The 26157-nt window shown below is 47.9% G+C and overlaps 12 protein-coding genes and 1 non-coding gene across 13 annotated transcripts; 6 read left to right on the forward strand and 7 right to left on the reverse strand.

Annotated features, from left to right (window-relative positions):
• Nucleotides 1-9: 9 nt before the first annotated feature.
• BDV37DRAFT_285457 (uncharacterized protein) lies at nt 10-1874 on the forward strand (the record flags this gene model as incomplete). The annotated part of the gene is made up of 2 exons (XM_032087730.1): nt 10-40; nt 787-1874. 2 exons carry the CDS (start codon nt 10-12, stop codon nt 1872-1874), a joined length of 1119 nt encoding a protein of 372 aa, XP_031938917.1.
• A 1392-nt stretch (nt 1875-3266) lies between these two features.
• Nucleotides 3267-5212, reverse strand: BDV37DRAFT_296088 (Zn(II)2Cys6 transcription factor; the record flags this gene model as incomplete). Its single annotated transcript, XM_032090040.1, has 7 exons — nt 5157-5212; nt 4886-5092; nt 4619-4846; nt 4254-4564; nt 4053-4183; nt 3363-3999; nt 3267-3314 (listed from the first exon to the last, which is right to left on the reverse strand). The coding sequence occupies exons 1-7, from the start codon at nt 5170-5172 to the stop codon at nt 3267-3269; spliced, it is 1578 nt and encodes a 525-aa protein (XP_031938918.1). The 5' UTR covers nt 5173-5212.
• A 334-nt stretch (nt 5213-5546) lies between these two features.
• On the reverse strand, nt 5547-6566 carry BDV37DRAFT_296090 (SDR family NAD(P)-dependent oxidoreductase; the record flags this gene model as incomplete). The annotated part of the gene is made up of 4 exons (XM_032090041.1): nt 5547-5622; nt 5683-6013; nt 6099-6421; nt 6478-6566. The coding sequence occupies 4 exons, from the start codon at nt 6564-6566 to the stop codon at nt 5547-5549; spliced, it is 819 nt and encodes a 272-aa protein (XP_031938919.1).
• Nucleotides 6567-7302: 736 nt separating this feature from the next.
• BDV37DRAFT_273476 (phytanoyl-CoA dioxygenase family protein) lies at nt 7303-8363 on the reverse strand (the record flags this gene model as incomplete). The annotated part of the gene is made up of 3 exons (XM_032085061.1): nt 7303-7654; nt 7713-8088; nt 8153-8363. The coding sequence occupies 3 exons, from the start codon at nt 8361-8363 to the stop codon at nt 7303-7305; spliced, it is 939 nt and encodes a 312-aa protein (XP_031938920.1).
• Nucleotides 8364-9063: 700 nt separating this feature from the next.
• BDV37DRAFT_273477 (choline transporter) lies at nt 9064-11135 on the forward strand (the record flags this gene model as incomplete). Its single annotated transcript, XM_032085062.1, has 9 exons — nt 9064-9282; nt 9338-9460; nt 9537-9646; nt 9715-9836; nt 9914-10147; nt 10210-10390; nt 10443-10501; nt 10555-10613; nt 10662-11135. 9 exons carry the CDS (start codon nt 9064-9066, stop codon nt 11133-11135), a joined length of 1581 nt encoding a protein of 526 aa, XP_031938921.1.
• Nucleotides 11136-11389: 254 nt separating this feature from the next.
• BDV37DRAFT_285463 (serine hydrolase domain-containing protein) lies at nt 11390-12626 on the reverse strand (the record flags this gene model as incomplete). Its single annotated transcript, XM_032087731.1, has 4 exons — nt 11390-11463; nt 11514-11929; nt 11979-12408; nt 12458-12626. 4 exons carry the CDS (start codon nt 12624-12626, stop codon nt 11390-11392), a joined length of 1089 nt encoding a protein of 362 aa, XP_031938922.1.
• Nucleotides 12627-13363: 737 nt separating this feature from the next.
• BDV37DRAFT_273478 (copper amine oxidase) lies at nt 13364-15471 on the forward strand (the record flags this gene model as incomplete). The annotated part of the gene is made up of 3 exons (XM_032085063.1): nt 13364-13749; nt 13812-15238; nt 15305-15471. The coding sequence occupies 3 exons, from the start codon at nt 13364-13366 to the stop codon at nt 15469-15471; spliced, it is 1980 nt and encodes a 659-aa protein (XP_031938923.1).
• Nucleotides 15472-16402: 931 nt separating this feature from the next.
• BDV37DRAFT_296093 (transcription factor domain-containing protein) lies at nt 16403-18843 on the forward strand. The gene is made up of 3 exons (XM_032090042.1): nt 16403-16486; nt 16539-18507; nt 18563-18843. Exons 1-3 carry the CDS (start codon nt 16469-16471, stop codon nt 18700-18702), a joined length of 2127 nt encoding a protein of 708 aa, XP_031938924.1. The 5' UTR covers nt 16403-16468; the 3' UTR covers nt 18703-18843.
• BDV37DRAFT_177134 (2-deoxyribose-5-phosphate aldolase) lies at nt 18844-19834 on the reverse strand. Its single transcript, XM_032079422.1, has one exon. The coding sequence runs from the start codon at nt 19768-19770 to the stop codon at nt 18985-18987; it is 786 nt and encodes a 261-aa protein (XP_031938925.1). The 5' UTR covers nt 19771-19834; the 3' UTR covers nt 18844-18984.
• A 610-nt stretch (nt 19835-20444) lies between these two features.
• On the reverse strand, nt 20445-21264 carry BDV37DRAFT_285467 (NUDIX hydrolase domain-like protein; the record flags this gene model as incomplete). Its single annotated transcript, XM_032087732.1, has 3 exons — nt 20445-21002; nt 21067-21159; nt 21214-21264. 3 exons carry the CDS (start codon nt 21262-21264, stop codon nt 20445-20447), a joined length of 702 nt encoding a protein of 233 aa, XP_031938926.1.
• A 162-nt stretch (nt 21265-21426) lies between these two features.
• BDV37DRAFT_177143 (uncharacterized protein) lies at nt 21427-22640 on the reverse strand. Its single transcript, XM_032079423.1, has 3 exons — nt 22176-22640; nt 22046-22126; nt 21427-21994 (listed from the first exon to the last, which is right to left on the reverse strand). The coding sequence occupies exons 1-3, from the start codon at nt 22441-22443 to the stop codon at nt 21774-21776; spliced, it is 570 nt and encodes a 189-aa protein (XP_031938927.1). The 5' UTR covers nt 22444-22640; the 3' UTR covers nt 21427-21773.
• A 20-nt stretch (nt 22641-22660) lies between these two features.
• On the forward strand, nt 22661-23994 carry BDV37DRAFT_254406 (uncharacterized protein). Its single transcript, XM_032082631.1, has 3 exons — nt 22661-23000; nt 23060-23164; nt 23253-23994. Exons 1-3 carry the CDS (start codon nt 22724-22726, stop codon nt 23411-23413), a joined length of 543 nt encoding a protein of 180 aa, XP_031938928.1. The 5' UTR covers nt 22661-22723; the 3' UTR covers nt 23414-23994.
• A 302-nt stretch (nt 23995-24296) lies between these two features.
• On the forward strand, nt 24297-24370 carry BDV37DRAFT_t161. The gene has a single exon. It is a non-coding gene; the product is annotated as a tRNA-Ile (tRNA).
• Nucleotides 24371-26157: the final 1787 nt, after the last annotated feature.

The following is a 26157-nucleotide window of genomic DNA, read 5'->3' on the forward strand; positions in this document are numbered from 1 at the left end:
TGTTGAGAAATGGGAAAGGCTCAATTCCAGCGGGCGCCAGGTAGGTGGACAAAGATCAGTTCCAACTTATCTTAGTTTCGAAGCCCACTTAAGTCGCTGTGGAATATATATATATGAGCTTAGCCCTAGCTAGTTCAGGGATCTGGCCATGCACAGATTGAGCGAGCCACAATTTGTAGTGATGACTCTTGTTTGGAAACAAAAACCATGTTCACTGGTGCGACCTGACCCTTATCAACTTACCAACTCCCTCGGCGTAGATGACGAGCCCCCTTTGCGTCGCTGAATGGAGCCGGTGGGTCTTGTAGTCGTACTCGTATCGGTTGCTCAAAAGAGTGAAAACTGCCGCCGGATGTGGCGCGTTTGGGGGTGGCAGAATCCCGCACGGATGAAGCAGGCGGTGGAAAAGCGGAGCCCTTGGGTGTGGCGTTTTCTCGAGGCGCCAGAAACTTTGAGGCAAATGACTTCACTAGTAATCCAGGCGTGTCTATCATTGGGATGATGAGCCGCTCGTACCTTTCTAGAAGTCCGTGAAATGCCCATTCGTCGACCCCACCGGAAATCCAGACATGGCTGCAAGGCCTGTAAACGGCGAAGAGTGAAGGTAAGCTACTATCCTTCCACTCCAGTGCTTGGCACGATGTAGTAGATAGACAGGAGCTCTTCATCTTCAGGGATGCCAATGGTTGTGCTCACCATTGAATGTTACAAGGACTCATCTCCTAATTTGTCTCTTTAAGTGCGATGAAGTACGACCGACCTGTTCTAATTGCAAACAACGGCAAGAGGACTGTGACTATGGCACAGATACCCCCTATATCTGGGCTACTGAAGGAAGTGTCCCTCGGCGGCGGGTGCGAAGCCGGGTGAAGACATCTTCCCATGATCAGGATACTGCGGTATCATCAGCAGATACATCTTTCGACCTGCTAGACAGGTTCGGAACAAATGACACAACGGTCAACCCCAGTCCGGGCCTGGAGATGAATCAGCTGAAGCTCATAGTCCAATGGCAAAGGGATACCTGCCGAGTCCTCGCACGGAATGAAAAAACAAAGCATGTCTGGGGGGTGCTACTGGTTGATGAAGCCTTAAACACCCCGTTCTTAATGCACGGCATCTTAGCTGTGTCCGCGTTGCACCTCTCCTTATCAGAAGACGAACCGCAGAAGTCTTTCTGGCTAGGGCTGGCAACAGCACACAAAAGCCAGGCACTTCCACAGTTTTTGGAAAATCTCCATAGTGTCGATGCAGCGAACGCAAAGGCAATGATGGGCCTCTCTGGGCTGGTAGTTGCATTTGCCTTCGGCTCTGCGTTGACGGGAGTCTCTGACGCCGACAAGCCCTGTTTAGATACTCTACACAACGTGTTTGTCCTTTGCCGCGGTGTTCAGCAGATTATCAACGTTGCTTCTACTCTACGACACACTAACTTTGCTCCTCTCTTCGATCCAACTCCACCACAGGTTGCCTATCCCGATCGTGCCAAAGAATCGCTCGACCGCCTCGAACAACTTAATACCGCACATGGGACGGGCAGAGGACATGATACTGCTGCATACGCACGTGCTATTCAAGAGCTGAGAGGATTGTCCGTTCACACGTTTGCTCAGCCAACTTGCATGATGCTGGCTGCGGGGTGGGCTATCCGGGCAACCCCCGAGTATCTCCAATACGTGCAGCGACACGAACCTTTTGCGTTAGTTGTTCATGCTCATTACTGTACCTTCCTCCATATAGCGCGAGAAAATTGCTTCCTTCAGTCATGGGGCAGCTGCGTGCTCAGGGAGATCTATCATCTACTGGATTCCACATGGAGACCTCATATCAGTTGGCCTATTAATGAAGTCTTTGGGGAGAATGTGGCTTTGTGAGAATACCATATAACTTCTTTTCTCAGCGTTTATATTCAGCCAGTGCATCTTTCTGATAGCATTATCATATACGCAAAGCGTCTGTTAACTATTTCATTACTCGTCCCAATGATATAGGTGACTCCACCGCCAGGAGCTGATGGGGACCAGAGTGATCAGATCTACAACTCTCGTCAAGAATGTATCTTGATAGCCATTGAAGTGGAGAACGAAGCGAGTATTTGACACTCAACCAACAACATATAAAGTAATTGATTCACGATTCAATAAAGACCGTCCAACGACAAAATCGATACGGAAGATCCACAAAGGCCAGGCCACCAGAGCCCATGGTACGGTCTTGAAAAATCGACATCAGCAGTCATGCACTCAGAAGACACTGCTGAAGCTCAATCTACCCATCGCACCTCTGTCGATAACTTATTTAATCACTCCGCCGCCCAAGGCAGTCATACCCAACTTTGCCCAGAATCCCCCCTGTCCCTTCAGAGCCTCATCCATCTCGGCCTTAGATACGGGGTCTACACCCTTCGCTCGCATTTTCTCCTGTTTTTCCAGCGGTATCTTGTGAACAGGATGGTCTTTTCCCACTTCATTGTTCATAGTCTCTTCGGAGGGCGTGATCCCCCATTTGGCGGATGGATCCGCGAGCGGCTTTCCTTCCTTGGACTTTTTCTTGGAAGAGCCGAAGACCATGCTGGTAGATTGCAGAAGGTCTGATCGTTTGACAGAGGTAGACAGCAGTCAATTGGGTATAGTGTGCGATCGGTGTATGTTAGGGTTTCGCAAAATATATGCAAGTCTTGGTGAAATAAGGACCAGACATGATTTATATACCTATCATGTCTCCTGTGACGTGACAGCAGCTCCCAACAGTAATGATGAACGAGACATATTATTGGCGCGAAACGACAAACATGTTAACGTGACTGGATTGCCCGGCCGATGTGACATGGCCATTCATCGTTCCCATGGCTTTTCGGCTTACGTTGTGTTACAGTCTTGGCGGACGATCAGCCACCAAATTAATTCGACAAAAGGCAGTGCCTTGATTCTTGACGTCATTAGACGCTATGGGAATGAGCGTATTTCGAACGGACTCTTTGCGAGCCGGGTGTGAGACTGGAATATGCGCTGTGTTCTCGTAAGAGAAATGTTATGCTGAATAAGATGTAGCGCCTACAATTCTGTTTCTAGGTTGCTTCTGTCTTCACCACAGCGTGAAATAGACTTTCTAATCGGAAACGGCACTCTATGTTCTTTCGGAGAAGCTTGAGGATGGTTGAAATACCAGGACTGCGTGAAACTAGTATCGTAGCAAATTGTCTATATGCATGGCGGTGGAAGTTCTGGCCTGGAATGACATCCGGAAAGCGTTCTGGATACCTGCCATCAAAACATCAGGTAGTCGTGTTGGCGGACCAGGTCCCTAGAACATGTCTTCACAGAGTTAGCCTGGGGGTACCGTAGAAGGTGAGAGCATCCTACAAACTCCATCCACGGAATATTCCCTGGTTTACCTGCCTGTCGCTGTCTTTCGCCCCAAACTCTGGTGAGTAGTTCATCCATTGCAGGGTGAGGAAATCCGGTTGACTCTTTGATCTCACGCATGCAGAACTCGACATATCGTTTTTGGTGCGGTATAGATGTTTCTGCACCGGCTATGAACAGAGGGAATAGTAACCTTTTGAACCATGTTGAGTCTGCCGAAATTCCAGCTGAAGCATCGAGGATTGCACGAACAGACGACTGGATGCGGTGATCCTCACAGGGAACAGCCCATGCATCTGGGAACCGGAGCACGCGAATGATACAGACATGGCGGTAGGCCTCTGCGAGTCGTATCCACTCCGGATCTTCACCCGGAAACGCAGCGTTGTCGGGATTCCAGACGCGAAAGAACTGTGCCGCATCGTTTAATAGGTCCTGAAAGTCATCTTGGGATAGCCTTCCGTCCATATATTGCTTTCCTGCGGTGAGAACACATCCTATCTCGTAAAACAACTCCACTGGACATCCCACTAGAATCTCTAAATTGAAGTGTTCAGCTTCTAAGATGCACCTACGGACGTTGTCACGGTAAGCCAACTTTTCCGCACCGCTGAATCCTCGAAGAATGTCTAGCCTTTTCCAATGGTTAAAGTAAGTTCGATAGGTTCGACTGCTAGCCACACTTACCAGGCCAAGGCTGTTAGTAGGAATGTTGTTCGTGGGGAAGTGATGACCTTGGGCTGCTGGGCGAGCTTTCCACATATGTAGCCAGCCCCGGTAAGATGCACTCCATGAGATGATACCCCAGTCTCGCAGATCTGTTGTCATGGTAAGCGTCTGATATATTCTGCAACGTCCAAGGCTTTGGAAGGAGATTTTAATCGTTACATCATAGAGAACTAATAGAATCACAACCGCCAGTAATATGTCCTGCTCATCATCCGTGAGGCCGTATATCTCTTCTTTCATCAAAAGCGAGCTGAGGGATTGTAATGCGGAGAGTTGATGCTCTATCATGCTGGCGACGCTGATCTTCTCGGTCTCCCGCTTGCCAGAGGAGGTTATGTGGCACATGGTAAGGCCCAGTACAGCATGTAAAATTCCAATGTCATGATATGCAAGAGGAAGGATATAGCCTCGAAATGAATTGTGAAAATCGTCGGTTTCGATTAGTAGTGCTCCACATAAAGTCTTATCAACTGCGTTCCATTAGAGTCAGAGACACACCTTTGGTCAATACTTTTGACACTCACAGTAACCGAGGAGCTTTTCAGTCTCGGGCAGTGTTAAAATATCATCGATTGTGGCTGCGAGCAAGGGCTTAGTGGGCCCTATCGCATCGTTGGTTGCTGTAGATGCATTTAAGGCATTGTCTGGCTTCCCCTGCGGTTGATTCGGCCGACATATATGCTCTTTGTGGTTGTTCCCCGTTCGATATTGTCTATTGATGGCCGTCGTATGGTTTGACCGCGTCTCTTGGCCTGGGCTTCCATCGTTAGTAGTGACAGTTTACTGCGCACGGAGTGTCTTACCACTCGGAGATGGCTCGCCTGAGGACAGCATAGAATCCTCCCGCTGTTCACTTTTTGAACTGAGTTGGTCTTGAAAGAAGAGAAACCGCGGAGGATAGCCCTCGCAGTGGAGACCTTTCACCCGACATCTGTTACAAACCGGGCGAGCGCGGTCACATTTGCGACATTTCTTCCGGCAGGTACCGCAGGCAGGATCTATTTAGATTATTAATAGGCTTAACAGCGACTAAGCGAGTTAATGAAGTCGAATCTGACATACTAGTCCGTGATTTCATGGCTGGAAAGGGCAAGAATGCTGGAACACGAAGGCTCTCCGTGATATCGGTATAAGGTAAGTGGATAAAGGAGAGATCAACGCTAATAAAGACGTCCTGTCCACGTGAGGAATGGGCTACTTATTCTCGGGGGCAAATTGGCAACCCCTACAATTATTTGGTTCAGCCCCGAAAATCGAAGATAAGAGTTAGCCTACGGTTAATAATATGGTTAGATGGACCTCTACAACAATACTAGTTTCCCTTCGTTTCATTTTTCTTGTTCTTTTTGTTATCCTTAGACTACCTGAAATTCTATCATCATTTATTTTTCTATTCATAATGCTTGCCACCGCTTTATGGGGCGTTTCTGGGCAGGGTGCTATTGTCACGGCCTAGAAGAGAAGCAGTCCACCTGTTCCACTAAGAACGCTCCCCGTTACCCATCGCGACTCCTCTGAGCAGAGAAAGCTATCCAGCATGTTAGCCTCCAATCACGTCGTAATCGAAAGACTGGTGACAATTCCTTACCTCACGAGAGGCACAATATCCTCCACCTCTCCCATCCGTGCCTCAGCCGGTGTACTGTCGATCATTGGTTGCAATGCTTGCTTGAACTCCGGAGAACTGTTGTGAAATTGTTCGGTGGCAACTGGGCCTGGGCTCACACAATTGACGGTAATTCCATGAGATTGACCAAGCTCAGTAGCCCAAACCCTCGCAAACGATTCTAGACCGGCCTTGTTCGCCGCATACACTGTGGTTTCCGCGACGCCCATGCGAGCTGCAGCAGATGTGATGAGCACTATTCTTCCCCCTCGGGGCATGTGAGGTACGACAGCTTGAGTAAGGAAAACTGGAGCTGTACGATGACAAGGTCATCAATTTTCCCACCTATCAGCACTCTCGTTTGAAGTCGTCGTCGTTTTCTGTTCTGATGTGAATACCTTTCAAATTCACATTCACTAGCGTTTCGAAAAATTCCTCTGAAATCTCCTTGAGATAGCAATCATCTCCATTACCAGCATTGTGGACTAGTATATCAATCATTCTTTTCGGTCTCGCCTCCACGGCTGCGTCAATGAGCGTCTGTCGATCTGTCGCGGAGGTGATATCGGCCTTTACTAGAATCCCCTTTCCCCCTGACCCTGTCTCTTCGATCGCGCGGGATACTGAGGCTGCTGGCGGGAATGATTTCTCGCTGGTATATGTTATTATAACCGCGGCGCCTCTACGCCCAAGTTCGAGCGCAATCCCTGCACCAATGCCCCTACGCCTTGTTAGCCATGTGATACCTCCAACCTTCGAGAGATATATAGAACATACCGGGAGGAACCCGTTACAATGGCTGTTTTGCCAATTAAATTCGAGGACAGGCTAGGTAATTGCCGACTGCTTTCACCGTTCGAGTGCATGTTGTCGACGTCAATATATCAGAAGAAAATGCAAACTTCAGCGTTATACTGGTTGGCAAGAAATGATTTAGAATAATATTGCGGGGAAGTATAGTTGGAGCGAAAGGAGCGTCTTTTATTTATCAAGAGCTATCACGTAGAGGTAAGTGGAGACGCCAATCCCCTCTTTTCGTTCAATGTCGCCTTTTGGTAGACTGGCTGGGCGCATTGCCGTATAGGGCAAGCAACCCAGCCGAGTGTCAGTGGCGAAGTTTCATGGTTAAGGCGTGGAGTCGGGGTATTATTGTTGTTTCTTTCCTTGAACCGTCCACCCCTCAGTATGCGAAACATGCATAGCCGTAGGCTTCCGCCCCCGAGAGACGTCATAGTGTACCTATCTTGTGGCATTTAGGTATTATTTGCTCTTGATATACCCTCAGCGTTCCTGTGATCAACGCCCGGCCAAGAAATCGTTGCTGCCAGGCAAGGGGGATGCAGAAGACCTACATATTGTGGTCAGCATTCGTAATCCACATTCCCAAGGCGGCTGACTTTTGTAGACAGACTAAAACTTAGATTGTCGGTCGTGGTATCTACATGTTGGAACTTGGAGATACTCGAATAGAGAATAAGGGAGAATCAAACGCTTGATATGGCTGTTCATTTCATAATCTACTATCTGTTTACCAAACAAAAGATTTCGCATCCCAGAACACTGAACATGAGGCTAGGATTTCCTAACATCGCATCGGACACCTTAAAAGTCAGTGGGTCTGGCATCCTTCAACAGCTCAGGTCGAAGATGGTATATCGGATCCATCTGCTCATAGTAGCCACAGGCGGGATCGCTCATGTAATATCCAATGTACTCTTGAATGTCGCGGTCGTAGGTCCGCGCTACTTCCTGTGGTACGGCTAAGAATTGGTTCTCCTCCTGCCGCAAAAATCCACGGGTGATAAACGTAGCGAAAGCCAGGCGATACTCGTCTTCGGTGACATTGGAGCCTCCGCCATGAAAGGCAGATGCCAACATAATGAAGCCATCTCCCTTCTCCATGTCAGCGAAAATGCACTGATCAACGCGAGGTGGAGTGTTGCGATCAGTGCCCCTATAGGCTGTCAGATAAACCGCATCGAGCATAATGGAGACATATCTTTCTAACCTACCAAAGATGGCTCTGCGGAATGAACTGGGTACCCCCGTTCTCCTTCGTAATTCTGCAACCAGCCACGAACAATCCAACGGCTGACTCGCGATTCATGTCACGGGCATCATCCCATTTATCAATCTCGGTATGATAGCGATGGGCGATATAGTCATCGCGGTGCAGGGGCTGCGCCTTACCGCCAGGGCCAATTCTCATCGCTGTGCATGAATGGACATAGGGCTTCGCTACGGACTCCTTCTTTTCATCTCCCCACCAGAACCAGCTCCTTGTAGTCAGAAAGTGCTCACAGACCTTGCGGAAAAGGGGATTCATGAGTTGCGTCTTAGTGTAGGTAGGGCTTCGCGCAATCAGTGAGGGAGCCCGTTGAGTTTGCGCTTACACACGAGGTTAGCCCTAGACATTGTATGCCTGCCTTGAAGTATCTAATTTCATGCTTACCTGGGAAGAACGTGCCATCCCATTCCACGTCATTATCCAGGCGATCCTTTACCTCGAGTAATGCCTTATCGACATCTTCTTCGGTAATCAAATTCTTCACAAATACCCCGCCATCACGCTTCAGCAGGTACAGAATTTCCTCAAGTGGGGTATCTTTGGACACTTTCTGGACCTCGTCGCTGTACTTAGATACATCAAATGAGTCGGACATGATGGATAGTCTGCAATTGAGGGGACAACTTAGTGCTATCTGTACGAATGGTAATTCGTATTGCTCTACTTCATGGAAGTGCTAGGTGAATATCTTATATCTTAGAGAATAACCGCTGTCGTCACACGAGGTCTTCCTTTACATCTTACTTGTCCTCATCCTTAACATGCGTGGCAATTATTTGCGGGGGTACGTGTGGGGAAGCCTGGCGGTTGGAATTTCTACCCAAAAGAGTAACATACCCAACCCGGTGGTTGGGGACGCACGGGCTATCACCTCGCAGTTGTCGGAGCCTTTCCCGACCTCACTTTCCTTTCAGCCGTCTCTTTTTTGTTGTCTTTTGTTTTACTTTTTTATTCTCTCGCGCTAACCCAGGAGGATATTCTTCTTCTATCTTTTACACTAAAATGGCAACGGGTTAGCTTATCGCCATCGGCATGTAAGTTTGCGGGGGAACTATACCTAGGGCTTTGTATGCCTGATAACGACGACCAAAGGATGAAGGACACTCCCTTGCAGGCATAACGTTATCTACCTCATTTTAATATCCCTTGATAAGTCAAAGACTTTTGGAATTTAGTGTATATAAATTGCCGCAGATCCTGGGGCAAATGAAGTTTTTCGACAAAACACATTCACTCATTTTTACCGATATACACATTGTGGTATTTCTTATCTCTTAGAAATTGTACATCTTCCCATGGCTGTCATGCTGGACAAGCCCATTAAGGGCCAGCCCCGCGCGGCTGATGACCAGAGCATCATCCCCGGAACAGTCACTGATATTTCGAAGGATGCAGACGACGACGATGCAATCCTTCGGGCAAACGGCCATCAGACGGCGATGCCTCGCCAGTTCAACTGGCTCTCTGCTCTTGGACTGGGCTTTTCAATCACCAACTCTTGGGTTGGCTATCTAGTATGATCACCTTCTGCCTCAGGAGATACCCCGCTGACGATTGTAAACGTGGTAGAGCTGTTTCGGCCAGAACCTGACATATGGTGGCGCTCAGACCTGTATATTCAGTCTGATAGTAGCTTTCATAGTTCAGTTTATCGTGACCCTGGGACTCGCTGAGCTAGGGTCTGCCTTTCCTGTAGGCACAGCCGATTCTCAGCACACACAGACACACAGTCACATACAAGGAAGCTACTAACACTGTAGATGAACAGTCTAGCGGTGGGCAGTATCACTTCTGCTATATCCTAAGCCCCGAAAGGACAAGGAGATACAGTGCATATATTGTTGGCTGGCTGTCAGTCTTAGCATGGTGGATTGTCACGTATGTACCAGCCCAAATCAGCCTGTTGCATATCACAGTCACTCTAATGGCTTGCTTCGTTTCTACAGCTGCTCCGGTATCTCCCTTGCTACCGTCGTTCTGAATGGTATTGTACACTTTTGCTCGCCTGGATACATTGCCAACCAGTGGCAGACATATCTTACCTATGTTGGCGTGTCAGTTGTTACGAGTAAGTATTGTGGATGGTCTAAACATATGGACGTGCTCAATGAACAAAACAAACAGACTAATTTAATCACCCTCTAGTCATCCCAGTATTTGCCGCCTCTAACAGAATATCACTCGTAACTCAGGTTGCGTTTTATCTCTCGTTATCAGGCTTCGTCATCTTTCTTGTTGTTTCCATCGTCATGCACCAGCACATGCAGCCACAATCTTTTCTACTTCAATCGGGGCAGGGAAACAGCGGGTGGAACGAAGGCACTGCCTGGTTACTGTCTATAAGCAATGCTATGTACGCGTTTGGAGGTGTGGACGGAGGTCAGTTTATTTACTTCAGGACTGCGTTGCTTGCTCAAACGCTATGCACTAACGTTGAACAGTCATTCACATTTGTGAAGAAATACCCAAGCCGGGAAAGCGAGTTCCGCAAATCATGGTAATGACCATGATGATAGGACTACTCACATGTCTCCCAGTATTCATTGTCTTCATGTATTTTACCATTGACATGGAGGCAGTACGGGAGGCACCTCTCCCCAGTCTTGAGTTGGTATACCAAATGTTAGTATTATAAATCACCAACCAAATGTCTAACACTAACGCGGTGACGCAGAACTGGAAGCCGGAGTGTTACACTAGGGCTGTTTATCCTATTATGGGTGATTTATGCCTGTAAGCCGCTTGATAAAACGACCACGGGATATACATATCTGACAGGAATATAGTTTCGCTCCCATCACAATGGGTCAGTGGTGGGCGAGTTGCATGGGCTTTCGCTCGTGATGTACCTTTTTACTCTCCATGGGATATATATCCGCTAACTATTGTTAAGAGAGGAACCCCCTTTTCGGAATACTTCTCAAAGATCAACGACAGGTTCAACTTCCCTGTGCGCACGACGGTAGTTGCCTTCCTATTCAGCTGCCTATACGGTCTTCTTTATCTAGCTTCCACAACCGCATTTAACTCTATTATCACTTCGGCAGTACTATTTTTGAACATCACTTATACTATACCCCAGGGTATCCTCCTCACCCAAGGCCGTACATGTCTGCCAAAAAGGTATCTGAAACTTGGCTGGGTTGGATACTTCTGCAATGCTTTCTCAGTCCTCTGGATTGTAGTGCTCGGTGTTCTGATATGCATGCCGCCGAATCTACCTGTTAGCCTGCAGTCCATGAACTATGTGTGTATAATCCTCCTCGGCGTTTTTACTCTTATAAATACTCTTTGGCTGTTCGTCGGAAGGAGAAGTTTTGAAGGGCCACACATTGATTGGAATCTAGTACGCTCCATAACTAATTGACGTTTGTCAATTCTCTATGGCAGTTGTTTTACTAGGACACACACTATTCAAAATATGTGGAAGCTATCTTCGTTTATGAGCCAGTTCTGAAAGTGGTTGCTCCTTGCCATCACTACCTTGGATATATCCTACAACCCAATCAGTGCCAAATGGAGTTATTTTGACTTTTTCTATTCATATTGCAATTAAAGGTTGCCCTTTCAGGTACTAACAAGCCGTCAACCGCGCAGCAGTAATCCTTGAGCCACGAGAACCTACCTAGTTGTCAAGCCACAGCTTGCATACACCCCTTTCTCAATCGCCCGGAAAAGCTTGACTGCTTCGAGATCTACGTACATGGTCAGAATCAATGGTACTAAAAGTAAATTCCATATTCACCCCCGTATGGAAGAATCTGAGTAGCGAAGATCATCGCAATGCCATTGACGCGATCGGCAAACCAGTATAAATTTGCCAGGCCCTCCCAAGACGCTGAACCAGCTGCCCTCCCAGTTTCGCTTTTCTCATGGCTCAACATGAATGTAAGGCCCCATCCATCGGTCGGGTTTCCGGGTTTTGGTATAATGGCACAACTATTAGCCAGTGTAGGTTTTGCTGATTGGCAATAGTAATTGTGGTAGATCGGATACTGTGGGATCTGGTCGGTAAATATTTCTTTGCAAAGTACAAGATTAGTATGAGTGAATTGAAAAACGTATGGTGTAGTGAGGACCAACGCTGTACCGTTTCTGACTTCAATATCTGCGCGTTCGTCTTCGGACAGGTTCCGTTGTTGAGCAGCATAGCCATGATTTCTGTTCATTTAGTTCCAATATTTCACGAGATGAAGGAAAAATAACATACTCGAATACTCCCTCGGCGTCCCGAAGCATCCACAACCACCCATAGAGAATTTTTTCATTCGTTGCATACCGCGGCTCGACAAGCGTATGTCGAAGAAGTTGGTCGGTGACACTCAATACGCCGTCGGCTGCCCGCTGGTGCATGTAGACAAGACGTTGCTTCATGGTTTGCGTCGTGTAGAACGCTATATCCTTTACACCTAGCGGTGAAAATATGTACGTCTGAAAGTACTCCTCAAGGGGGGTTTTCGTAGCCCGTTCTATAATGACTCCGACCCAATCGATGCTAACACCGTACTGGAACCCCGTTCCTGGTTGGAATACTGGCGGTCGTAAAAGAACATCTTCTCTCCGTCTTGAAAAATCGTCGATGCCGGTCGGCCTTGCGCAGTCGCTGAGCTTAACATCGTCAAAGGCATGTCCGAAACCGGCTACTCGTGAGTTAGGAGTTAAGTCAAGATAATAGCTGATTGAACGCACCTGTGTGAGTCATAAGCATTCTGAGCGTAATCCTACGCTCCTGCGGGACCAGTGTGTAAGATTCACTAGAGTCTCTCGTCAATACCTTTAGTTCCTTCAACTCAGGAGCAAGACGATCAAGCTGAAAGGCATCGCCGAGTGCGAGCTTCCCTTGTTCCACGAGTTGCATGCATGCTATGCCTGTGATGAGCTTTGTACATGAAGCTAACCAAAACACTGGATCGTATACGCTGGCCTCGAGTGCGATGCAAATGTTAAAGGTGAAGATTGGACTATGCATAAGGGAATGTCACAATCAAGCAGTCGAAAATTCAGTACTACTGCTCATATAAATCTGATGTTTGCTCTTACCAATGAGCACCGGCTTCATACGGTATGCTGGTTCAACACTAGCCATTCTCTTCCTGCTACAGCCAAGTCTACCAGACGCAGCACCAATTGGTACACTTTCCATAAGAGGGAGGAGTTGCGCCCAGATCTCATGCGTTCCAGACCACCCCTATATCAAATAGCAAACACCATACGTATACTCGCATGAATACAATAAAAAGGCGGGGTTTAGGAAAGACGAATGGCCAACACTAGGGTTAAGTGGGTCAGCTGCTGGCAGTATTACCTTATCGGGAAACCATGTCAGCTCGTTCGGATTCCGATCTCACATACGGATCGCTCCACTGCGGCGATACCGAGATACCTCCCGGCGACAAGTCCGTAATATTATTCGAGAGCGTGAGAATACCCAAAGGAGGAATATACCTGCAAGCGGAGTTTGTGACATTATATTCCCGTGGGCATGAGCAAGATAAATAGCCGTTCAACTCACCACGCCGATTGTGTTCTCAAACTCATCAGACTCCTTAGTCTTCACTACCATACCTCCTCAAGTACACTGAACTAGGTCTCACCATGTTTCATCCTCTTGACCCTCTCTCTCCAGCAGAGCTACGCAAAGCTTCGCAGGCATTGCGAGCCTATCATGCCCCGACCCCCGTTCGGTTCAAGGTTATAGACCTTCTCGAACCGCCTAAAGCAAGCCAGCTTGCGTACCTGCAGGACGAAACTGTTGGAGTGCAACCACCTCCTCGCAAGGCTTACACATACTATCACAAACATGGCAGTACAACGCTACGTAAAGCAAAAATAAATCTCAGCGATGGAATCGTGGAAGCGGATGAGGAGTACCCAGAAATACAAGGACCGGCCGATATTGACGAGATTGAGCGCATTATCAAGGCATGTGCCGAACATCCAGCAGTGAAGGCTGAAGTCGAAAAGCTCAAACTTCCCAAGGGGTGCGTAAATGATTCTTGTTCAAATTTAACAACCATCGCTGTTTAGCTGACTTTCATGGCAGGGCAACGATGGTCAATGACCCTTGGCTCTATGGAACAGACGATGCAAACGAGCGTCGGCGCCTATACCAATGCTATATGTACATTGCCCTGAATGACGACCCCGAAGCGAACCACTACTCCGTCCCTACCACGTTTGCCCCCATTTTTGATGCCCACACACTTGAACTGCAGGAAATTGAGAGACTTCCAACGGGTGTCGGAGCCGAATTAGAGTCCGACACTCTGCCATGGGAGCCTGTCAAGGCGGTGGAATACAGCGCAAGGCTTCTGGGAAATGACTACTTTAGAAAAGACGTGAAGCCCTTGCATGTGGTTCAGCCTGAAGGTCCATCATTCCGCATCGACGGGCGTCATGTTACTTGGCAGAAATGGTCTTTCCACATGGGCTGGAATGTTCGCGAGGGACCTATCCTCAATAATGTCTTTTACGGTGGTCGGTCTCTATTCCACCGTATTTCAATGAGCGAGATGACTGTCCCGTACGGTGACCCTCGCACCCCTTATCACCGTAAGCAAGCGTTCGACCTTGGAGACTCTGGATTCGGCATAACCTCTAACACATTGACGCTGGGCTGTGATTGCCTGGGCCTTATTGCTTACTTCGATGGTATCCGGACCTCTGGGTCAGGAGAGCCAGTAGTCATGAAGAACGTCATCTGCATGCATGAAGTGGATGACGGAGTCGGATGGAAGCACACGAACATTCGTAACGGGCAGGCCTCCATGGTTCGAAACCGCCAACTGGTGATTCAGTGCACAGCCACTGTACTGAACTATGAATATATTCTCGCCTACATTCTTGATCAGGCAGGTAACATCCATATCGACGTCAAGGCAACTGGCATTGTGTCGACCATGCCTATCCGCCAGAAAACGCTTTCGCCGTGGGGAACAGTCGTTGCGCCGGGTGTCCTTGCTGTTAACCACCAGCATCTCTTCTGCTTGCGTATCGACCCAGCCCTAGACGGAGTGAAGAACACAATTACCTACGATGACATCAAGCCGGTCGTGAACAACCAGCAGCTCGACCCCTTCGGCGTAGCGTTCCGTGTTCACACCACGCCCATCAGTCAACCTGGCGGTTATGATCTCGATATAAGCCAGTCCCGAACTTATAAAATCATTAACCCATCTCACATCAATCCTGTTTCAGGCAAGCCCGTCGGCTACAAGCTACACGCGCTGCCCAGTCAAATGCTCATGATGGGGCCGGAGACTTTCAACTACAAGCGCGGCCATTTCTCTTCAAAACCCATCTGGGTAACATCCTACCGGGATGATGAATTCTGGGCTGCTGGTGAGTTCACCAACCAAAGCCGAGAGGACACTGGCTTGGGTGTATGGGCACGCCGTAATGAGAATGTCGAGAACGAAGATGTCGTTCTCTGGCACACTTTTGGCGTCACTCATGTTACTCGACCTGAAGGTAAGCTTTCCATTTCCAATTACCAAAGTATTCGTTGGACGTTTACCTAATTGCGATCACGAATAGACTTTCCCGTTATGCCAGTTGAGAAGATGTCAGTGTCTTTGGAGCCGACTAGCTTCTTCAAATTGAATCCCTCGAACGACGTACCTCGCTCGAACCAGAACATGAATCGATCGACCTTAGTTGAGCATTCGATCACGGCGCCAGATTGCGGAAAGTGCAGTTTGTAACCGATCTTTGATTGTATGAGCAAGTATAAGATAGCAAACCAATTAGAACAATCTGATCCCTAGTAATTCAGAATAAATTGTGGCCCAATCATCCCTTCTCCACCTCAGTAGTGTGTGTAGTGTACGTTATTGAGGATTACGTGCGCTTGTTCTTGTCAATAGTCAGGTTAATTTTCCGCATATATATAGAACTGTGAATAGAAGTAAACAGACTAGCGGAGAGTCTGAGCTATTACCAACCTGCAGGGTTGGCTATCCATTATAGATGAGGAGCAATCTGACACAAATGAAGATCATTGCCAACACCTAATGCTTCGAACCCTGTGCAGAAATGGGTATACTCAACTTTACGATGTAAAAAGGCTACTGTGAGCGATGGCTCAGGCATGCATGCAATATCGCCTGATATATCTGGCATCTATGGGATCAATACATTCTTCCGGCCCCGAGATAACTACAACACCGCGTTTCATATTTGCTTTGTCTATCACGTCCAAATGTGTACTCTCGGCACCGATCAGGTTCAACATCTAAGCTAAAAACTCATAGCTCTTCTCTATGTTGACCCAGGAGGTCTGGACCGATAACCATGGCTGGTAGTGCCAAAAAGAAAGTCTCAAGTGCTTGTCAAAGATGTCGACGCCAGAAACTAAAGGTGAGCTTCCCCCTTAGAACCGAGTCAACATTGAGTAACGGGTTGGCATAGTGTGATATATCTCGCCCATGCACGTTGTGCAGGAGGGCGGGTGTTGACTGTGAACCGGTGACTCCTGCCCGGTGGAGGGTTTATCAACAAGATCAGCCCCCGGAGTCGGCGCCCGCTACCAAACGGATCCGTATGGTTGAACCTACGGAGTCTATATCACCATCGCGCAGTGAATCTCACCTTCAGTCCCTTGCCATTTCCTCGAGTACCGTAGGTCAGGAAGATACACGAGAGACGATTGATCAACGGCCAGCATCAGGCAACCATCAATCCTGGAATTCTAGCTCCACGATGGCTCTAGTGGATGGGGTATTCGCGTACTGCCTCTTGTTGGTGATGGTAGTGGCTGACCCTCCCGTAGGCATTTCATCTTCATAACGCAGCTACTCCTGGATCGGCCGCAACTAATGCTATTCCTGGGGCCGGGCTCGGTGACCTTGTGTCTGACGCGTCAGGGGAAGAAACCCCGACGAGAAATCCCAATAATGTCCGTTCCTCACCAGCATCGAGCCGCCTGCCTCCGATAATCCGATCATTAGCCTATTCCTCTCAATCAGCTGTGGCAGAGCTGGTATCGCTTTTACCTGACTATCAAGCAGCAGCTTTACTTGTAGATACCTACTTTGACCGAGTACACTGGTTCATGCTCATTTTCCACCAAGATGACTTCCGGCGGCGGTGGCCGAAGCTTTACAGATCGCCAAACGCGTGGATCTCGAGCTCTTCTCAAAACTTAGGATTCATTAGCACCTTTCTGATGGTTATCGCTATCGGTATCCAGTACATTGGGGATCATCGCCGGCATCTCTTGAGCACGTACGGCATTGATCCAGATATCCTCAAAGAACGAATTTTCTCTGCTGTGAGAACAAGACTACTGGATATAGTTTCTGTCGGCTCCCTAGAGGTCGTACAAATGTGTGTGCTGCTCGGGACATACTATTTGTACCATGGTGCACCTCGACTAGCATGGCCAGTATGCGGCTGTGGACTGCGCATCGCTCAGGCCTTAGGCCTTCATCGCAAAAGGCCGTCAAGTCCCCACCAGTCATCTCCGAAGAGTACCGCTTCTCGAAAGCAAAATGAAGCAAAAAAGCGAGCGTGGTGGGCTATCTATGAAATCGAAACTTTTTGTTCGATGGCATATGGCTACCCTCTAAGTATCAAAGACTCCGACTGCGATGTTGAGCCGCTAGATCCAACATTCAACTCGCCGATTGGACAATCACCCTCTTCCTTTGAAGAGCCACTCACGGGCGAGGCGAGTCTGCTCTCCTACAAATATTTCATGTCAAAATTATCTGTCATTACCAAGGATGCATTATCTGAATTGTATAATGTCCGTCTTGATTCCGCTGAAGGTTCACGGCTACATCACTCAACCTTGGACCCGTCCTACGTTATCGACAGGGTGCGCACAATCGATATGAAGCTACGGCATTGGAATGCAGAGGTTCCCTGCAGGCTACGGTGGGATAGCATAACTGCAGCGGATGTTAGCTACTCGTCACCACAGGCAGTCGATCGGGATATTGGTGCATCAGGACCTGTCTTCGAGAATCATATTTATCAGCTTCAGGCACTAACTCTGAAACTTGCGTACGAGAATGCTAAAATCCTGGTTTATCGTCCGCTGCTGTCATATAAGGTCGTTTCACAGTCCTCTAACTCTAAACCCCGGGGCGACACAGAGTCAACTCCAAGGTCCATGAGCCCCTTTCGGTCTTCATTGCAGACCTGCCGAGCTGCCGCTATGAGCATGGCCGAAATTGCTTCGCACCCAATTGTTGATCTCATATCAGAGACCTATGCCGCGGCCTTTGTCAGCATCCACACATTCACAGCTGGTGTAACCCTAGGCATCCTCAGCAGTATTGACCCTTTGGGACCACAGTCTCGCGATACCAAGATTGGGATGCATCGTCTCATGGGCATTCAGGAGAAACTCAAGGATCGATCAGTCCTTGCTGCACAGGGCCTTGAGATCCTTCAGCGCCTATCCAGGCTCGTGATGGAGAAGGAACTGAATGTGATGCTCGATGTGTCCAAGCCTATAGAACTCTCGAAGCCCAGAGATAGTGAAGGTGACAATGTAGCCAGTGGATGGATCGAGAACCCTCGCCCTAGTGAAATGCTCAACTCCGCATCAGATGCTCCCGTGTCCGCAGCATATACCCAGCGATCTGGCGACTTAACTTGTCCTGTTCCTGACCAACAATCAGAGGCTTCAACAGCTAATTCTATGTACCCGTTCAATATGGTCAACGAGAACGCCCTGCAATATATGGAAGACCCAATTTTATCCGAAGCCATATATGACTTCGATCAAGGTATGAAAGCGAGCTGTTTTCTATAGCTCCAGTCACTAATGCTTTGTTCGAATAGCCCTCTCTATATACGCCCCTCGATTATCAGCGGATCCCGAAGAGTCATATAATGCGTCGCTTATCCGTCCTCCTACTGACGAAGGCTTTCCCATACTAGAACAAACATGGATTTGGGGTTTGGAAAACATTCCACCCTAAAGGCCATATAACCATCTAACCGGATAGTCCAAGAAATTCACATTAGCTTGAGCACACCCAATCAATGATACATTTTTTTGGCAACGACGCCCCTTAACTGGCTGTAGTGTCAGCTCAGATCCCCTTGGAACAGATGTTGGGCATCGCTGGACTTAGTATCTACATAGCTTACGGATCTTCCTGGCGTGAGGAAGCCTGGAATCCTGATCCGTCTGATTCGTGTCATTCAATACATACAAGAAATCTCGACTGGTTATTTACAATCATCCATGGACACAGACCTCAGTACCCGCCTGTGCCATCCTCAGCCATTGGCTTAAAGGAAACTTCCACCGGCTCGTTGCCAATTCCACGCTTTTTCGCTTCCTCCAAAATTGCCACGGTCGCTGTGGCGCCAATTCGAGTTACACCCAAGCTCATGACATGCAGCAAATCATCCAACGTTCTCACACCCCCGGCTGCCTTGATCTGGACGTCCTTCCCCGACTTCTCCCTCATGAGCTTGAGGTCCTTGACGGTCGCCCCGTGGTAGTTATATGACCCATCCTTCTGCTTGACAAAGCCATATCCGGTGGAGGTCTTGACGAAGGCGACTTTCAATTCCGTACAGATCTCACACAGTCTCGCAATGTGTTCAGACTGGAGATAATCATTCTCGAATATAACCTTGAGAATGGCACCATGAGCCACCACCGCTTCGTTGATCTGGCGGATCTCTTCCTTCACATAATCCCAATCGCCGCCAAGGACTTTGCCCACGTTGACGACCATGTCGATCTCGTCACCACCTGCCTTGGCTGCTGCTGTCGCCTCGATCACTTTGATCTCCGTTGTACTGTTACCGTGAGGGAACCCGATCACCGGACAAACGAGGACGTCGCTCCCGGCGAGCTCTTTCTTGGCCAGCGGGATGAGGTATGGTTTCACGCAGGCAGTTGCAACGTTGCTCGCACGGGCGATGCCCAGACCAGCAACAATGTCTTCGTCGGTCATGGTCGGATGCAGGAGGGAGTGGTCGATCATCTTTGCGAGTTGGAGGAGGGTGACGGTGATGGTGTTGGAAGACATCTTGATAGACAATAGACTGTTGTTTTCCAGTAGTAGCAAATAAACTATAGAATGATAACGTGAGACTGATAAGCTATCTATTGATGCGGCTGCTAAGGGACCTACTTATATTGCGATGATGCATAGGGCTCCACCGGAGACTTTTCTCCTTCGACCGGAAGGATTGCTCTATTCGGTAACTCAATCCACCGGAATCAATTACCCGGAGTCAAGTCGTTCGTCCGTTATCCAGCACCAACTACTACAAAAATATAAAACGAAATAAAATAAAAAATATTGTAAATATAGTACAATATTGAGAACTTGCCACAGTATAATATTGTATCGGGTTTCGGGTGTATTTCTTATGCGAATCTCTGTGCCTCACATAGTTGGAAGTCCTCAACTGCCACCAAATCTACAAAGCTTCGTTAGGTGGGATTGGGCCTGAAGAGCCTGAAATGCGGGCTATGCAGGGTGCATCTAAAGGTATGAAGCCTACCTTGGTAAAGTTTCTCTGTAGCCATGAATAGAATATTATGTCTTCCAGAGCTAGATTTTGTGACATCTAATATATTTATCCGAGGTTTGGACAATTGACCGATATCAACCCAGTCAATTTCCCAACAAACGTCATGTTGTTCTCTGAAAAGCAATATTTCTACCTTACTGATGCGAGCCCTCTCTCTAACTACTCACAGGTTCCACTTCCTCGCCAGTTCAAGACCTTCTGCGAGCGCAACGACCCGAGTCTCAATGGCGAATCCCTCTTTCTCGAGCCTCTTGATATCGGAAAAGAGCGACTTGATAGGGAGCGTGAAGACCTCGATAAACTCTTCCTCCTCTAGCTCTGGGCTGGGGTTCTGATTCTCCGGCAAGGACAGGTCCACATTCACATAAGCAAGCTTGAAGTTGTTATTGCAGAACCCGGGAGCTGTCAAGTCGTCAATTCTCTTTCTAGTGAAGCCTAGGTGCAGCTCCCATAGCGAGATATACAAGTTGAGATACTCACAGTTGAACAGAGTTCTACTTATCCTCTCCACCTCTCCTACAAAACCAGTTTCCTCCTTGAGCTCTCGCAGCGCGCATTGCTCTGCGGACTCTCCGGGGTCGATTAGGCCTCCGGGAATTTCGATGACCACCTTGTCCAGAGCGGGTCGGTACTGTTTTAGCAAAACCAGTTCCGGGCCCGTTGACTTGTTTAAGGTGGCCACGATACTGACTCCGTCGAGGTCACTGTCCACCGGTCGAGTCTATGTCACTAAGTCAGCTACTCCTCTCTATCCAGAACTTACTAGCATCAAGAAGGCACTTTACCTGCATCTCGGCGGACTCCCAGGTTCTCTGCACACCATTGGGATCTCGATAGGTCGTCTTGACTAATCTCTTCCATTGGGCTTCTTTGGTGTCCTATGCCTAATTGTTAGATGGCGCTCGCCACACTGGCCAGAATGCCATGCATACCAGGGTGCACCGTGAGAGAATCACGGGTTTTGTGTATTTAGAGTCCGGCATATTGCTTGCTGTGGCTAGTGCTGTCATGCACAAAGCTATTTTTGTTGGGTTCGCAATGACCCCGCGACGACCGCTGGGAAAAAGTGGGGCCGTGGGGGAGATTTATGGCTGGGCCTAGTTAATTGAATGACTTTAACCACGCTGTGCTGGATATTTAATTTTACAGGATTGAATTGCTTTTCCCTTCTTCACTAGCCAGTGATATACATATCGGTACATTCTATATAGCACTAATTCACGCTATGCTCTCGCGACCTTGATCATGAACCAGGGTATAATGTCCACAGGAACCTATCCGAGATATTCTCTTAGAATATCCTAAGGGGTATCATGGTATATCTCCGACGTGACCTTGCGTAATGAAGTCCATGATCTGCCAAGCTCCGGAGGGTAGCTCCTCCCTATGTCTTGAGCATCTAATGCTTTCTTGATAGGGAACCAGCATTTCTCAGATCATGCTGAGCTGTCACCAGTACATAGTCTCATCTGAAAAGCACGCCACAACTGCACTACTCTTTCCGTTCCACTTTGCCCTGCTTTCTGCCTCCTGTTTCTATCTTCTGCTTCTCCATATACGGGTCTGTGGAAGCAACCAGAAACGCGAGAAAAGTCAAGAAGCATACAATTCCACCGAGAAAAAGGCGAGCAAACTGCCACTGGCTGTAATGGCCCTGCACTCCACAGAAGACCATCGGCGGCCCAAAGGCTAGCCCGGCGTAGCGCAAGGCCGCTATACAATCAGTTGGTGCCGGTTTGCGTGGACACAAGATATTGAGCTTACCAGCACTCGTGGAAGATGCACTTGCGCGTGTTGCCCGAATGAGAAAGAACACGCAGACCACTACGGAGCAGACCAACACCCCTGAACTGATATTAGTATCTTCGCTTCCGGTCGCGGCAGAAATACATACAGGAATTAAATACCCCGGCGGTAGAGCTGTACCACTGCTCCCGGATATCCTCTTGGACGCTTCGGTATAGAAAGTTCCCAACGTCTTTTCCAAAAACCCGTTCGAAGGTCCCGGTAAATGCATGGCGCAGGTCATTTGGTCGACCTAATTGCCAGCGACTAGCTACTTCGTTGGCGAAGTCTGCGGTCGCGTCATGCTTAGCGACGAGGATATCAGAGAGATAGGCTCTAACTGCATTGGGCCCAGCGGAAGCTGGAGGAAAGGCCATCACCGCTGTATCTTGTGCGATTATTGTGGAAATGAACACACATTTTTGAGGCTGTTGGGGCTAAACCGCCAGGGTAAAAATCATTGCCTGGGGGCCATCAGGCCATCAGGCAACAACGGTAATCCCCAGGCACCGGAACATGTGACCTGGAGGTCTCCATGACGTCATGGACATATATCACTTCCCTGCGACCTTTCTCAAACTTTTACCCCGACACGTCCTCCATTATTCCTTTAAACCATCAATTAATTGTCCTACCTCAAAATCTAATCCTTCCAACATGTCCGAGTCACTCGCTGCCTTCCGCAAGCGCCGCAGCGACGAATTGGCCCGTCTGGCTGACGAACACCTTCAGCATGACTTGCGACAGGAAGACCGCGATACCTTGAAGTCTGCAGCTTCGAAAGTTTCCCTTTGGACTGGCATTGGCTCCGCCGTAGGAATTGGCTTGGGTCTATATGTTGCCTTCAGACTGCGCAGCTCGCGCAAAGCTTTCTTTGATGTTTTCCGCGCCCAGGAGAGACCAACACAAGTGATGTTTGCCGATGGTCGGACGGGTACGCGACCCTATGCCTATCACTACTCTATAGGGAGATACTAATAAAAGTACAAACAGAGTCTATCCCAGATATTACCCCCTTACTAAAGCCAACCACGCTTGGTGATTTCGCTACGTATTTCTTTGCTTCTGCTGGTGGACTGTTTCTAGGTGGAGAGCTAGGTAAGAATCAACTCCGACCCTTCGCGTGACTGGAGGAGTGCAACATATAGGACTATTGACAGAGCGCTAACTCAATTCGTTGTTGTAGGCTTCTTGGGAGGAACAGCTAGCGGCACTCGCACCATCACTGCCAACCCGGAGCAGAAAAAGAGGATCGAGACCGCTTTCCGGAGATTCCGGGCCGACGTACTGCGCAAGGAAGCCGATGAATTGGATCGTGGAGCGAGTGTTGCGGACAAGATGTTTTGATTTGGGCATTTGATGTATGAGTGGAGGTGTTGCATGGTTCGGCGTATACCTAATCTGCCTAGTTCCCATTGCTTGACACTTCGTGTGGTATCATATGGAAAACCTTCACGGCGTAATACCAACTTCAGATTTCCCAGTTATGGTATACAAAGTGCGTCATTGGAATCCGGACCCACTCAAGCGCAAGACTCCGAGTCAACCGGAAGAATTTGGATGTTTCCGAGACCGCCCACTTCCGAGAGTATAATAAATCTTGACCTCATTATCACACGTACGCTTCCCTTTACCAATTATTTGATACAGAAAGTCGAGTTTTCCGTACCAAAATCCTAGTGCCATGTCAAATCTACGAATCCCCTGCGCCCTTGTCACAGACGGAGGGGGTGGTCTGGGTGGTAAGGGCATAGCCGGATACTTATGTTAACTTGTTTGTAATGTTGCTTGGTGCTCAACCAGGATGTCTTGAGGAACAGCTTTAGAAGGAAACTCACCAGGTTGCAAAAAGTAATTTCCAACTTTGGTAGAATATCTTTTATACTAGTATCTTTTTGTTACTCTTCCAGGGGTGCAGAGTAGTAGAGTTTCTATCGTATGCTCTATGTCATCGTGCTACACATTCATAGAGAAGATTATATATAAAGCGCGACTCTAAACAACAAAGACACATGGAGCACCAACAACACAATATCAAATCAGTAAAAAAGAAAGGAAAGTCAAAAACACTAGAGAGACTTACTTAATGAGCGTAGAGCATCACACTTGTGCTCAGAAAATATAAGGAAAACAAAAAACCCCAACGAGAAGCATAGAAATTTGGAGGAAAATTCAAGGCGTAACATCCTTCCCTCTATTATCAATTATTAGAGAAGTGTCTTCAACAATTGGTCCTATAACTCAGTTGGTTAGAGTGCTGTGCTAATAACGCAGAAGTCGAGAGTTCGAGCCTCCCTGGGATCATTTCTTTTTGTTTTTGCTCTCACTTTTTTGGCTCTAACATACACATGGAAATCACATATCATCAGTGGTGGTATCTGTGAATCAACGCAGCAATTCTACTTTAAGGATCAAGATTCAGCAAATCGACCAACCGTAGGTGTTCCAATATACGTTTGGTGATTGACCAACCTTGGGACGAAATGTCAGAACGTGCATATCTAAAAATGAAATGAAGCTCGAGTCGCTCCCATAGTCAATGGAGATATATTCTATATTACAATTTACTACTCAAACAAAGAAGCTCCACCTGCATGAATATAGTATTGTTTCGAATCATATATTCCTACCGGTGGTACACTTCTAGATCCAATATTACCTAGTTGCATGATATAGTGAAGTTATCTTTGAGTATTGCCGAGGATCCAGTCACCATTCTTCTAGATTTAGGGTACACCTGCTCGGTTTCACAGCCAGCTTTTGCGATGAAAGCACAATATTTGACTTTGTTGCATTGTCCGAGCAACGAATAGATCCCGTGATCAAAACTATTCAACGAAGAATCAGTCCATATTTCAATCCTCATCTAGGAGCTTTTTATATACTCCGGCCTGAAATCTGACGATGACGGCATTGGACGTATGACCAAACTCTCAAAGCAGTCCGGAGGTTGGGCCCCTTTCTTGAGGAGCCAAGAGCTTAGAGGCGGATGGTACAATGTCGAATAGGAAAATGTTAATAAGAGTACAACTGTAATTACCAAGTAGCATTTCACCTGACCTCGCTTACCTTCGATACAATCACCCGTATCTGCCTCTCTGTTTCTTCCACCTCTGCACTCTCATATCTCGCAACGCCCTGATCTCCCCCATCTCCCTCGGGTTGGCCTGGTCTGTTATTCTATCTTGTTGGTCTGGTCTGGTCTGGTCTGTTCGTTTATCTGTAGCTATCTGTCTGGTTCTCTTTCGTCCTGTTTGGGCGGCAACCTTTGTGTTGCCGTCATTGCATCCTCACCTCTCTGCTGCAGGTTGCCCTGGCCTGTTAGCCTAGCTTGTTGGTGTGTTCTACTCGTTTGACTATAGCTGTCTGTCTGACCCTCTTTCATTTCGCCCGGGCGGCATCAGCTTTACATCAACTCATAAGTACGTATTACCCTAGGTGTATTAGATCAGCCGCTGGGAATTTCTCTTATACTAAGGCAAAATGCATCGTTGTTGCAATGTATCTTAGCCAGAATGTAACATCAATTACCCGAGGCGATAGTTCTATCCCTCCAGGGACGTGCTCCAGATTGAAGCCTTATGGCCGCTAAATCTGCTATTGCGGATTTCTAGCCATTATTGGAATATTTGTGTCCAGCAACATTGTTCGCCGCTAGAATAGACCCCTGAAAAACTCCGGTACCGACGTTCGGTTGTACGAAGAGGGGTGTAATCCTTCCATCAACTCTATCTATATTATGCATACGGGGCAATTGGATAAATATCTGCCTAAACAGTCAAAGCCCCAGGTTCCACTCCCCCATGATATCTACAAACTCTTCTACTGAGGGATATCCACTCATGACAAAAGTAAAATAGGCAGGCTTTATTAAAAGTCAGCAGATCTTCCCAGAGTTAGAAATCGACTCTTGAATGTAGCCTCGTTTGCAAGTCTAGCCAGGCTTTTTACTGAGCCGTCGCCGATCCCCTACTGAAAGGGGGATAGGGCTTACTCCATGCTATCTATGTCTACACTAGATCGAACCTACAGTCATATTAAGCAAAAAGAGTCTCACACTAAAATAGCTTGGTTCCATCAGAGCGTCTGAG

The sequence above is a fragment of the Aspergillus pseudonomiae genome, assembly GCF_009193645.1.
Source record: "Aspergillus pseudonomiae strain CBS 119388 unplaced genomic scaffold BDV37scaffold_61, whole genome shotgun sequence".
NCBI classification, from domain to species: domain Eukaryota; kingdom Fungi; phylum Ascomycota; class Eurotiomycetes; order Eurotiales; family Aspergillaceae; genus Aspergillus; species Aspergillus pseudonomiae.

Bases quoted from the DNA above. Each gene is read 5' to 3' on its own strand.
- BDV37DRAFT_296093 (XM_032090042.1), top strand. The intron at 18,508-18,562 runs GTATGAAAGCGA...TTGTTCGAATAG, and splicing joins CATATATGACTTCGATCAAG to CCCTCTCTATATACGCCCCT.
- BDV37DRAFT_177134 (XM_032079422.1), bottom strand. From the start codon at position 19,770: ATGTCTTCCAACACCATCACCGTCACCCTCCTCCAACTCGCAAAGATG.
- BDV37DRAFT_177143 (XM_032079423.1), bottom strand. From the start codon at position 22,443: ATGGCCTTTCCTCCAGCTTCCGCTGGGCCCAATGCAGTTAGAGCCTAT. The intron at 22,127-22,175 runs GTATGTATTTCT...ATATCAGTTCAG, and splicing joins CGCCGGGGTATTTAATTCCT to GGGTGTTGGTCTGCTCCGTA. The intron at 21,995-22,045 runs GTAAGCTCAATA...CTGATTGTATAG, and splicing joins TGCATCTTCCACGAGTGCTG to CGGCCTTGCGCTACGCCGGG.
- BDV37DRAFT_254406 (XM_032082631.1), top strand. From the start codon at position 22,724: ATGTCCGAGTCACTCGCTGCCTTCCGCAAGCGCCGCAGCGACGAATTG. The intron at 23,001-23,059 runs GTACGCGACCCT...AAGTACAAACAG, and splicing joins GTTTGCCGATGGTCGGACGG to AGTCTATCCCAGATATTACC. The intron at 23,165-23,252 runs GTAAGAATCAAC...TCGTTGTTGTAG, and splicing joins GTTTCTAGGTGGAGAGCTAG to GCTTCTTGGGAGGAACAGCT.